The 13935-nt window shown below is 40.3% G+C and overlaps 1 protein-coding gene across 1 annotated transcript in view; it reads right to left on the bottom strand.

Annotated features, from left to right (window-relative positions):
- The window catches only part of GRIK1 (glutamate ionotropic receptor kainate type subunit 1), a 123915-nt gene that overhangs the window by 70629 nt on the left and 39351 nt on the right, over positions 1-13935 (bottom strand). The window contains exon 8 of the mRNA XM_087417866.1: positions 6469-6612. Within this exon, the coding sequence (XP_087273992.1) occupies positions 6469-6612 (144 nt within the window). The remainder of the gene's footprint in view (positions 1-6468; positions 6613-13935) is intronic.

The raw sequence follows: 13935 nt of genomic DNA, 5'->3' as shown, positions 1-13935 counted from the left end.
TTAATTAATTAGATGCATGTGCGGAGGTGGATGGAGAAGTTTAGACAACCTGTAGAGGTCTGGTTTGAGTGACGTGTTCTATCATATTGTAATGTTTCAACTCAGGTACTAATATGATAGCTATCAGAACACTAGAATAGGTAGTTAGACACTCCCAAGTTCTCTATGCATATGTACAGAGGAAGTGCCCCCCAGAGATTGTTCCAGATCAAGGATTTATAAAAGATGTCACATATGTGGTAGAGGTGAGTGCAGAAGAGATTTCTTTGGAGAGAGCTGTTGCCTTTCTGTGAGTTCACACTCTTCTACCTTTGGGATGCCATTTTCTAATCTCATTTCTGGTGAGTGGAGGTTCCAGGGGGCCATTCAGGGAAATTTGAAATAGGTTGGCTGCAGTTGGTGATGCAGAAGACCAATGGCTGACTCAAACATGAGTTAAGGTTGACTAGGGACTGGGGTGTGACTCCCAAGTGACAAAAGAAGGCTACACAAGAGTTGGCTAATTGAGGTGGTCGGTCAACCAAGAGAAGCCTGCTGCATCTCAATTAGAGACACTCCCAAAATTTCCAGGGAAGAGATGCGTGGGTGTTTCCTATGGACCATATTTGGATCCTCAGTACTTGGTGGGATTGTCCTGAATTATAGTCAAGAGGACTGTCTAGAGGGATGAGGAGACTTCAGCAGAAAGAGCAAGAGCTGTACTACTGGATGTTGAGGGGTTGAGGAAGCATGATACTCTTCCATCTGAAACAGGTATCCATTGGTCTGCATCAAAGAAACATCAGGAGAGACTGCCCAACAGGAACTCATAAAGAGTCAAAGAAAGTGCTTTGACTCTTTCTCTTCAAGAGAAAGAGTTAGCTTTAAAAATCTCCCATGTCCTCTGGGGATGCCAGCTCAAACTATCTTTTAAGCCCATAGAGCACAGAGCAGCCCCACCAAGTAAGAATTGTCCTAACTCGTTTTGAGCCTCATAGGAAGTACAACAGCTAAGAGTGTGGTGAAGAAGTAAGGAAAGGAGAAAAAGGAGAAGCCAACCATGCTCCTCCATTTCCCTAGAGTCTTCCAGCAGACTTGAGTGTAGGGAGATGAGAAATTTGATGTTCAATCAAAGTGGTCTTCTGATTAATATCTTAGGATATTCTAATTATAAAGTTGAGGTTCCACTCAAAGGGACACCGGGACTGCCATTACCTTAAGTAAACAAAAAAGTCATGGTCTCTGCCCAGATTTTCGCTTAATAATTTTAAATGGGCAGTAGGAGCAAAAGTAAATTGCTGTCCCACTAGTTGTGTTTGTTGGACAAACCAGTTACATTGTCTTTAATTGACACTTGGCCTATTATAGCAATGATAGATTTAATAGATAAAATGATGGACTCTACCTGGGAATTTGCTGATATGTGGGTGGCACCAGGATATCCAAGTGGACTTTTCCAATAGGGAAGTAACTGGATGAGTTTAGTCCTAAAAGAGAACTTAGGGTTGTACTCAAGAAACACTTGTATATTTCTCTTATACAAATTCTTTTCTCTTCCAGCTCTTTATAAGTGATGATTGTTTCCAAACCAAGATGCCTACAATTCCTCAATAATGCTTGTGAGTTTTTCTGTTTCAATCAAGCCTATACATACCTACCAACGTAAACTATCTGAAATATCATTATGTCTCTGCCTCCCAAAAACAGTGACTTCTTATCAATTATCAATCAAATTTGAATTTCTCAGCTCAGCAGGCAATTTCCACCAATTGTCTCTCCATATTTACTTAAACTTATTTCCTACTACTTCCATATGGGACCACTCCATCTAAGCCCAACAGGATTCCGTATATTTCATTTATGCTTTTGCTGTTCACTGTACTGGAAGGCCCTTTCAATCAAATTCTACGTTCAGTACCCAGTCTAGACACACTTAGTATGAGTTTCAGAGAACCTAGTGTGTCTGTAAGTCCCCAGAGATTGCAGACAAATTTGTATGCTTTTTATGGGAACAATGGATCCATGATTTAAATCAGTTTTAATATAAGGTCTGTAAGACAGAGTGGTTAAGAACCACTGCCTTAACTTAAAATTTGTGATTACTTTGCTGTGCTCACAGCTCACTGCTCTTGCCAGCACCTGTGATTATAGAACTGCTTCCCAGCAGCCTTGCTCCTTCTACAGCTGCTCCCACTGATTTCCCCATGGCCCGCTGGAACTTACTCTGGACCCGGAGTAACTCACTGCAGGTAGGAAGTACTTCAGCTTACTCAGCCCCCACATTCAGCTATCATTTCCCAGACTGACCTGAGATGTGGTTTGCCAAGGTTTTTTTTACAGCTCAGCCTGGCTGATTACTACTAATATCTTTGGGCCCCATTTGAATAATCATGTGTGTGCTCAATAACGGTAAGTTCTCTCCTTCCCTGGCATCATTGCGGTTGGCCTCTCGTATGCTGCGTGCCTGTCTCCATGGAACTCTTGATTTTCCACTGCTAGGTCCTATCCTCCTTCTTGCAAACACTGCTACTTCATCTTGGGGTCCAGTAACAATAAAGGTAATGCCAATAATAACAACAGCAAGTGTGCGGTGCACATATGCTAGACAATGTACTTAATGTTCTATATGCACGGCCTCATTTCTTCCTGACCTTGTATGATGTACATTTTTAACAGAATCTTCCATTTAATGGTAGTTACCTTTTATTGAGAAATCACTACATGCCAGACATTTGCTAGGCTGTACATATAACATATGTAACTCCCACAAACACATGGAGTGAGTATTTTGTGTGTGTGTGTGTGAGGGAGATCAGCCCTGAGCTAACATCCAATGCCGATCCTCCTCTTTTTTTGCCAAGGAAGACTGGCCCTGGGCTAACATCTGTGCCCATCCTCCTCTCCTTTATATGGGACGCCGCCACACCATGGCTTGACAAGCGGTGCGTTGGTGCGCGCCCGGGATCCGAACCTGCGAATCCCGGGCCACCGAAGCGTAGCACGCGCAGTTAACCACTGCGCCACAGGGCCGGCACCTGGAGTGAGTATTTTTATCCCCATTTTATAGAAGAGGGAACTGAGACACAAAGAGGCTAAATGACGAAGTTCACACAGATATGAATCTGTGGTTAAGTCTCAGGGTCTGCTCCCTGTGCCAGTTAAATAGGCTGGCCTATTCCTGAGACACCTGCCTCACTCTCCCACCAGAACTAGGATGCTGTAGACAAGTCTAGTCCAGGCCCAGGCTCTGCCTTATTGAATTGTCTCTGGATATGATATTCATGTTCTGAGTATATCCTACGGTACTTGCTTATAGGTTCTGTGTGTTCTGTAGTTACTTTGCTTGTTTATTAATTCCTTCATTCACTTGTTTGTCAACTATTTATTGGGTGCTCATTCTATGCCCAGCGCTGTACAAGAACTAGGGAATTGAGACTGGGAAAACACAGCTTGGAGATAGACATATAGACAAAGATGATGGTCTAATAACAGCTGCAATGGAGGTAACAAGCCTACACTTATAAGTCAGGGCCAGCAGATAGGAATTAGTGCTTGAGTTGAGACATAAAGGATGACTCAGAGGAGGCATTCCAATCAGAGGCAAGGGAATTTGATAGGAGCATATGGCAAGTTCAGCAAGCCACAATACATCCAGCAAGTGCTAGGGATGGGGCAAGAGATGAGAGAGATGGCAGAGGGTATCAGGAATGAGATCACTAGAAACCCTGCATATCCTGCTGAAAAGTGTAGGCTTTATCCTATGACATAAGAAGGCTTCAAATGAAGCCTGTCATTCCTCTACTATGTAGAATTCTTATTAGTGGATAGTAGAGACCACATATTCTAATTTTGGGGGAGATATTTCTCTATGGTGCCAAGTTCATGTTACTTATATAATGGTGTCCCAGTAATGTTTGTTGAATGGGAATTTTTATAATCTTATAAGCGTTTGCTCAGCAAATGCCCAGAGAGATGACACTATAGCACAATCTCTCATGTTTAAAATATTCTTTAATTCTTCCCCTCTTTCTAGTCATCCCCAAACACTGAAAGGTAGTTAGCTGGAGAGACCCTTCTTAAAGGTTTACTGGTTCTAAATGATGTGTGGAGCAATCAGGGATTAGTGCACACACAACTACTTCTCTGCTCGGGAAGTTTACCTCCTGTGACGAATTTGATCTTCACCCCATAAATCCAATCTGCTGACTTGCTCCTTTATGTTATTTCTGATTATAGTTTTGGAAATCTTAGAGAGTGAGAGTTATTAAAAGAAAGAACCTGGGAAGTTTTAGGACCAAGTGCCTTATTTCATGTTTCCTAGTAAACCTTGATGCCTACGAAGTATTTTGGAATTTTGTACTCATTGAAAGAAACATCTGCATTTTCTCACTTTTGTATGCTTTAGTTTGTCTCAAAATTCCCTCATTGCCAGTCCTTCAATAGGCTGGGGCATTGCTTCTGGTAACCCCCAATCCCATCTTCTCTGCAGGTACCTACACCCTACTGAAGGCAGCATATGGCATCATAGCTAAGCACACAAAAGAGGGATGAGCACAATGGTGTAAAGGTTTCTAATGCCTCTGTCCTCTTCCTTCCACCCCCAACTGTGGAGCCTGAGAATGGGAAATTTGCTCTTTGGAGAAAATGAATGCAAAATGCTTTTTTGCTTTCAATGTGGTCCCTCATCTTGGGGCTCATTATTTCTTTAAACATGTCTAAATGTGGCTTGATAACTTCACATTCTTATGCAACTTAAGCACAAGCAAAAAGGTGCTTGAGGTGCTCTGAATGTTTGATCTAAAGCTTTCATGTGGCCTCTTGCCTCTTCTTGCACTAGTATGAGATAAAAGGAAACCAGCTGTTTTCTTGTTGAAGATCAAGGTGATCAGGATGGAGATTCAGGACGTAACCATGATCGCTGCCCGGAGAGCGGAGGCTATATGATGTTTTTCTATTAGGCACAGTATGTCAGATTTATGTAGCTGTCAGAAAGAGTATTTCATTTCATGCCTATTTGTGACTTCTTTGTTGTTGTTGTCAGTTTTAAATTCCTGGCATCATCCTCAGTAAAGTGAGTGAGGCTGTTATTAGTGATCTATTCCAATGGTAAGAGAATAGCTAATATTTCAGATTCTTACTATGTTTCTGTACTATTCCTCACAAATATTAACCTTACTCTTTATCCTCACTCAACTCAAGCAACAAATTTAAGGAAGCACCCCCTCTCAGTCTCCCGTAAGTGCAGGGTTCACACCTGAGAGTGAGTACCTCCTTAAATCGTGTGCCCCGAGGCATTTCTTTGCTGCTTGCCATATGCTAGTCTCAGCCTTGCAAATAGCCTTGCTTTGGAGAATGGGTAGTGTTAACCCTCATCCATTCTGCCTTTCTGGTCCTCCCCCTTAGGGATCAGGGTCAGCCTTCAATGAGGAAGTAGATTGAATGGCCAAAGAAAAGGTCTGTAGGTGCTGAAGAGACCAGCAGAGACAGAGCCCAAAGTAAGTATCTTTCTTTAGTATGTCTCCCTTGCTCTTGGCTGGCATTCTTCTCTTGTACTATGTTCCCAGCCATTCTTCTCTTTTATGGCTTTGTCTCACCCCAACCTTCTACAGTGCAGAGAGGAATAAAGATACTCTCCACTTGAGAGGTGAATTTCCACATCCCACAGAGAACACATTTGACCAGCATCACAGAGTATATGACAGGATGTATATTCAGTCAGGCCTGGCTGCTCCCAAGTGCCTTATTTCATCTTGTCAAGTCCAGATACACTCTGAAGTGAATGTTGAGATCAAAGATAATCCAAGGATACATATCTATGAGGAGTCTCAGGATCTTAAAACAAGGTCTGCTGAAGAGAAGTCAAATTACCTTAGAGAAAAGAAAAGGGTAGGGGATAGTCCAGGATCCCAGGGCAATAATGAAGAACTCTTCTCCCTCAAAAACACTGTGCCCTTGAAAATCCTTTGGCACACTGAGTAGGTTTTGAATGGGACTGGACTTTTCCAGTTTGCTGACAAATGGCAAAATAACCAGTATGCCAAAGGACAAAGAGGTCCTTCCATTTAATCCTGCACAACCTGAGAATTAGGAAACCACTGGGATTGTGGGCTGATGATGTAGGAACTGTCTTTGGCACCCTTCAGTGGTGGACCAACCCACTCCTTGACACAATGGCCATGGAATAAGCGCCTCTGGGATCTTATGAACATGTGTGGGGGGCCAGCAGCAGTTGAGACCATCACTGAAATGAAGGAAGGTGAGTATTATGATCTGATAACTTCTTTGAACTTCTCAACAACACACTGGAAAATTCCTGGTAGTTCTTCTAGACAAAGTTTTACCAGTGAAATCCCAGCAGACTGGTTGAATTTGGCTTCTCTTCCTTTATAGATATCATGCCAATAGAGCTATGTGGGAAGACCACACTAAATGAGCAAGTCAAACAGCTAAGCCAAAGGAAGAACTGAGCTGTGAGGGAGCAGCACTTGCCTCTTTGATCAGGTTCATAAATCTGGGTCCAAGGCGCCATGGCTTGTGTCGATGGCACTGTAGGGAGCTGACGGTCAGCTGGGCAGCTCGGTGGGAGGCAATGGCCACCATGTACACAGCATCGTACATCAGAGCCGCTTCTGTCTGTGGAGGAAAACACACACCACATCTTCAATTCCACCTTTGCTTACCTTCCTCTACCTGCATAATCATTCTGTCTGCTTCCTTATCTCCTATTTGTCTGATTTCAACAGCCATTTATTCTCCAGCTGAACAGTTTTCACTCTCCAATAGCTATTTTTCTCTGAAATAATACCTCCTACTCCTGAGTAAATTGGAGTCATAGCTCTGCTTTGTTTTGAATTCTTAAAAAAAAGCAACTCAGATCAGCCACGAAAGACTTGATTCAGGGAACAAATATTTTTGGAGCGTCTTCTATGTTAAGCATGGTATTAAGATTATCTACATTGAGTTAGAAGCTACTAAAGCTCAATATTTCAATATCAGATGTTGTTTCTCAGTATTTATATCTGTTTAAATATCTATTTATTTGTTTCTATTTGGTAGAAAGAAACTGCTGTGAGTAAAACTAACAGGTAATTTCTAGATAGGGATACTTGTGTTGGTCACTTCCATTTACCAGAGTCAAGAAGGTTGTAGACATGGAACCAAATTCAACAGCAGGTTGAGGGTGACCCTCTGAAGAACAGACTTGTGTAACTTGCTCAAAATATGCCTGTTTTCTCAGTATTTGCTTTCCTGATAGAGATTTTAAGTCATCGTTCCTCTTGGGGCTGGGCATCTCCTTCTTCCCTTCCTCAGGAAATTTCTCTTATTTTCAAAATTTCACATAAAACTTCCAGCATTTTATAAAATATACTGCCCTGTGGTTTTCTTTAAGGATAAAGCCTTATAATACCTTCACATTTTACTTGAGGGTTTTCATTGCAACTTCAACTATATTAGCTCATATGAAATTCTCAATAACCTCCCCAAATAAGCAGAACGGATAGATAAAACTATTTATTATGTAAGAAAACTGACCTCCAGACAGGATATTGATTTGTATAGGGTCATACATATATCTGATAATTGGAAGAGTTAAATCTAGAATCTGGGTCATAGAATGAAGACTATCACGTGGTTTTCTGAAATCAGTTGATTTACTCAACATTTGCTATGCATTTATTGAGCATGTCTTGATGGAGGTGGAAAGAGAGGATAAGGGTTACTACATTTTTCATTCTATCCATCTTTGAGACCAGAGAATATCTCTACTTGAATCCTTATTATCTTGTTCCTCTTTATCATTGCATTTTCCATGTATATTTATAGTCACATCTGTTTCTCAATAAGAATGTGGGTTTCTTGAAGGCAGAAACTGCTTGACTTCATTCTTTAGTGGCTAGCACAGTTAATGGCAAATAAAAGTTGTTTAATAAATATTTGCTGAAGGAATTAACATTATTTCATGCCTTAAGATAAAATACATTTTTGTGAGAACTGTATAATCTCAAGGTTTTAAGATGTATTTCCAAGATAAATCGTTTCACTCGTATTTATATGATTGACATATAGACGTTAGATTGGTAGTGGTAGTGGTTGTGATTGTTAAAACTTAAAAATGTTTTATTTCAATTCAAAACTGATATAATCCATTTTATAGATGAGAAAACTGAGGCTCAGGGAAATTAAGTGACTAGTCCAAGGCCACTCTGCTAATGAGCTGCATGGCCAGGGTTTGAACCCATGACTGTCTGATTCTAACACCCGTGTTCTTCACCACTCTTGGTGTAATTGAAGGAGAGTAATCTACCAGCAGAATGAGACTTTTTGAAATGCAATCAATAATAATAACTGACTTTTATCAGGCTCTTATTATATGTCAGGTGATGTTCTAAATACTTTGTAAACAGTCATTCTTCACCATAACCTTTATTCTTTTATAGATAAAGGAATGACAGGGTTAAATGGCATCCCCAAACTCATAGTGGGAAAGCCAAGATTCAAACCCGGGAAGTTGGTGCTAGAATTTATGCTCTCATCATGAAGCAGAGCTGCCTCTAAAGCAAGTATTAGTCTGATGACCTAATAATTACAATAATAGCTCAATAATGGTTAGTAGTCATTGACAATTTACTACATGCCAGGCACTCTAAGCGTTTTACGCATGTTGTCTCCTTTAATTATTGAAATTAAACCTTCGAAATAGATATTGTCCCCACTTTACAGACAAGGGAACTGAGGCTTGGAGAAATAACTTTAGGAAATAACTTGCCTAAAGTTATATAGCTGGTGAGACAAGAAATGAGGACTCCTACTCAGGATATAAACTTAGAATTCAGAGCTCACCCCCTTAGCTACTATGCTATGGGGACCTGGACCATTTTAGCAGCGGGATATACTTTTTTACAAAGTTGTATGTGTAGTCACTAATTGACTGATTGATTTGATAGAGAAGTGTGAGGAGTGGAATTCTAATATCTAATTTTTCCGTAAACTTAGCTTAGAAAGGATTTTGACTTTCTTTGTCAAGGCTGCCGCTACACTGATCTGGGTAAAACACGGTTCAGAACCATAGGCCTGATCAGTGATTTTCAAATTCAAAGAAGAAAACCATTTATTCTAAAACTGTGCTTCCCTTGACATACAATGTTTTCTTAGATGGAGAAGACATTTACTCTATTTTATAGCACTAATAAACTACCACTGAATTTCCTCCCCTTCTCAGTTTTGTGCTGGAGGCCTGCTTACTGAACGGCAACTCTCAAGTCATTTTAGGTAAATGTGAAAGAAATTGGCCTGTGTTTCAAATTTTATTCTTCCAGATGTGTTTATGTTCACATTTTATTCATATCTAAAGCTTGGATAAAACCACATTGCTCAATGCCCCTAAGACAATCACTTTACTACAACATGGATCATGAAACAAGCATATGGGAAGCAGGCTTCTCTCCAATACACGATGTTTTGGTTATTACAACAATGTGCAGTAAAGGGTTAATTCAGCAGGCTTGGGGTACTGGAACTCTGTGCATTCCAAAGGAAGGACTGGCCTTTGACTGGCTCCTGGGAAATAACCTCTGAATCCTTGGAATATCCTGCCTGATCAGAGTATCTTTAGACCCCTGAGGTCTTGGGCAGTGCTAGGATTTGTGGTGAATGCCTATTTTTGTTCATCTGGGGCCCTGGGTCACGCTGTATCAATTTGACCTCTGGAATGTCTGGAGACTGAGTAACTAAAGTCAGCTATGTGGGTGCTCTATGCACGTGACTGACTCCCAATAAAAACCCTAGACACCAAGGCTTGAGTGAGCTTTGCTGGTTGGCAACGCTTCATAAATGTTTTCATATGTCTTTGCTGCAAGAATAAAGTACTATCAGTACAGCTCTTCTGGGAGAGAACCACTGGAAGCTCATGCATGGTTTCTTCTGGACTTTGCCCTCTACAACTTTTTCCTTTGCTGATTGTAATCTGTATTGCTTTGCTGTAATAAACTGTAACTGTGAGTGTAACGGGTCTTCTGATTTCTGTGAGTTTCTCTTCCAAATAATGAAACCTGAATGTGGTCTTGGGGACCCTGACACAACCCAATGAGATGCTGCCTCACCTTAGGATGAGGACTAACAACACAGTATGGCCGAGTCCCCACAATCTGCTGTCTGCCTGGTATATAACTGTTGTTGAAAAAAGCTAGACAAGAGTGGGGTGCTGAAGGGAGACCTAATCTTTGGGGAGCAAATGAGCAAAAAGTATAGCTTTCCCATCTTCTCTGCAAATTTAGAAACATTCACTAACCTGTCATGGATGGACAAGGCAGTTTTGTAAGAGAGAAGTACTCCCAAATAACACTCGCTCCCCCTCATATTCTGAACCTCCTCTCTCACTTGGTGTAAACAGGTTTATCTATTAAAATCCACATATCTCACCCACAGCATAGAGCTAACAGAAATTTGCCTCTTAGTATGAATTAGCTAGTTTCCCCTGTGGGGAGTGGATGCTGCTGAGGGAGCCAAAGTGGTGGAAGAGGCGGTGAGCATCCTAAGCATCCACGATGCTGAAAAGAACAACCCACAAGCGAAGTGGGGTTTGGAGACAGGCTGGGGAAGGTAGCAAAGCTGCCACCACGTACTCATAATCTAGAAATTCAGTGATTAGGACAGCAACTCCAGCAGGTCCCATGAGACCTGGCACAGAGGTTGGCATATTGTGAATCTCAAGGAACGTTTGCCAGCTTTTGAGAGACAGTGAGGAATTGGGAAAAGAGGACTATATGTGGAGCTGGAAAACACACCTGGGTGATACCACTGGTCACACAAGGTCACATAGGTCCCTAATAAGGGACCGTCTTGGGCTCCGTGTGCAAGCCAAAGAATATGGATTCTGCCTTGGTATTTCAGAATGTCTTTTGTTTTTCTTTTATTGACTACAAATTGGCAAAACAGCAGGTACCATCAAGTAAATTCAATTCTATGTCCTAGAGACTTTGTATATGTTATCTAATTTAATCTGTAGAGTAACACTGTGAAGTATTATTATACAGATTTACAGATGAGCAAGCAGGCTCAGAGAGGCTAAATAATTTACTCAGGTCATTTAGTTATTCAGGAGACAGCAAGGACTTAAATCTAGGCTTTCTTCATCTGCAAAGATCTTGTTTTATTCACTGAATCCTGCTTCCTATTCTCTTTCATCACTGGAGTAGCAACAGACATGCAAGGTGGACACTCAAAGATCTTCCCTGTGGATCATGATTATAGGAAATGCTCACACGTAAGACAAAGCTACTGACATAACTTCATACTGTGAGTGCATTTGAAGAACTGAGAAAGCAGATGACAGATCAGTGTTGTGTTGTTGCCGTGACTCCTTTGCAGGTATTGAATCATACACAATTTTGGTTCACAGAGAAGAATCCATCCACCCCGTTATCCCTCTATCCAAAAGCCAATAGATTGAATCAGCCCAAATGCTGAGAGATATTTAAACATAGTAAAAAGAAATGAAGTAAATTTTATAAAATCACTCCAAACTTCAGTTGAGTTAATTAACACGTTGGTTGATAAACCTTTTTCTTTTTTTAATCTCAAGATGTTTCTAAATAACAAGTTTCACTATTTGTGAGCTCTATTGACTCAGTAACAGTTCTCTTAATTAAGTCAATTTTAACCCTATTTTTAAAGTCAATATTTTTTTTCCTTTAATTAAATCTATGGCTCTTAAGTATAGAGTCAAAGTTTTTTGACTTGGACATAACTTACTTCTTACTTTCGGATTTGGATATGTTTTGACATATATAATAATGTTATTTGAAGATATTTTTAGTGTACGAAGTTCTAAGAAATTCTTAATAGTTAAAAATATTAAAGAGGAAAATAGAAGTAGATGGGAAGTAAAGTACATGAGTTTTAAAAAGAATTCCTATATTACATATTCATACAGGTATCTGTATATGTGTGTGGCACACACAAAAATACAACTATTAATGGCTACAGAGAAATTCACCTTGGCGAATAGTAGGATAATGCATATGATTTCAGGGAAAGCAATTCTATTATAGTAATGGCATTACTTAAACATTAATAGTAGTTATTCTATGGCTAATTTTTGAAATAATATTACTCCTTTAGAATAATCTCTATCTTCACTAATCATGCCTATTTCTTCTTTATAGAAGCTGTCTTTGGATTTTTACGGAACTATTTCAGGACTATATGTATATTTTTCATTTAATATCTTGAGTCTTAGTAGAAGCTCAATTCATATTTATTTAGTACATTAATTCCTTTATTAAATATATATTTATTGAAGGCCTACTTTGTTCCAGGCCTTTTCTAGTGCTGAGGATAGAGCAGAGCACAAATAGACAAAGTTTCTGTCCTCATGGAGTTTATATTCTTGTAAGGGAAGGCACTGGACAGACAAATTAAAATATGATATATTGAGTCCTAAGGGCTACAATGAAAAGCAAGCAGGTTAGAGAGAAAATGACAGGGAGAGGGACACCATGTTAGGCAGCAGGTTCATAGAAGACCTCTCTGGTGAAGTGGCGTTTGAGCAAACTTGAAGAGGGGAAGGATCTAGGCATTGGCAGCAACAAACGCTAGATATGCAAGAATCTAAGAATGAATGCAATGCAGGACCTGAGATACAAAGACACCGTAGAATTCAAACCACAGGGCTCTTTATCTTTAAGGTAGAAAAGAAAGAGTTTGAGAACAGAGGCAACTTGAAAACAAAGCTTTGGTAGCACTAGGCCCCAGCTTGGGGACTTGGGTGTGCTCTCTTGACTCAGCGATTAGGCCATTGGATGCCCTTCTAGTTGACCTTTAAGATTTCTCCATCTCCAAATTAGCCACTCTACTAGAAGCAGGAAGGAAACAGTGAACTGCAAAGTGGACTCTTTGGGTAAATAAAGGTCAGTATTATGCTTCACAGAATCAGTTTCAAAGTTAAATCTGCATGACTATGGGATCCAACTTCTAGTGGCAGCTGCGTTCCACCACTTTTTTTGACGAGTATTGACATGACCTGACATAGCTACTCTCCCTACTTCTAGCACACTAGTGAGCCACCCTCTTCTGTTCTGATAAATCTCCATTTTCCTTTTTATAGTTTATAACAATAGTAATAATAACAATAATAACAAAGCCTAGAAATCTCTCTCTTAGGCGAGATGACAGTAATAAACCCTAGGCTGAGCGGGACCTCTTCTATCCTTTGGGACGTGGTTCTATCATGCTCCCTGCCTAGGCAGCAGTCCTGGGAGAGCAGCACGCCTCATGCCCAGCCTGATGTGGTGTGAACTGCATGGCTCTATCTCCCTTGTTCAATGGTTGCCTCTTCTCAGTCACTATGTACAAACTGTTCTGTCAGCTCAGTATAACTTAACACAACAAATACTTTTTGTGGTAAATTAAGCCATACATGTGATGAATATTTAATATTTGGTGTGAATCCGCAATCTGTGTTAACATTGCTCCAAGCCGTAACTCTTTTACTGGTCCACACCAAGCACAGGTAAAAATTATTTGAGATCCTATCCTGTGAGAGAAATGCTGTTGGGAGGTGGCAGGGGTGGGGAGTGGCAGTGGGCAGAGGATTTTGAACCATATTTGGACTCAATAGAATTACAAATCTGAGAAAAACAAAAGAAAACCCAATGTATTAGCATCTCTCTCTCTTTTTGGCTTTCTTCCCTCCCTTTCAAAGTCTAGTGTTTCCCTGCATATTCTCTACTTGTTCTTATTCAAAGTAATGTTTCAAATCACCCCAAGGCTCATTTGGGCCAAAATGCTTTCCATCATTATCTCTCAGATCACTTTGTATATCTTAAGAGTTATTTCAGGTTTAAAAAACAGTCAGGGATCTTGAACATGGAATCATCCAGAACCACTTAATTCACTCATTTATTTCTTCTTTTCATTTGTTCCCCCCCAAAAAATAAAGGTAGAAAAAGAAAAGAA

Source organism: Ceratotherium simum, chromosome 27 (assembly GCF_057802395.1).
Source record: "Ceratotherium simum simum isolate JZ-2026a chromosome 27, ASM5780239v1, whole genome shotgun sequence".
NCBI classification, from domain to species: Eukaryota; Metazoa; Chordata; class Mammalia; order Perissodactyla; family Rhinocerotidae; genus Ceratotherium; species Ceratotherium simum.
The sequence above is the reverse complement of the archived record's forward strand: the minus strand, read 5'-3'. Positions and strand labels throughout refer to the sequence as shown.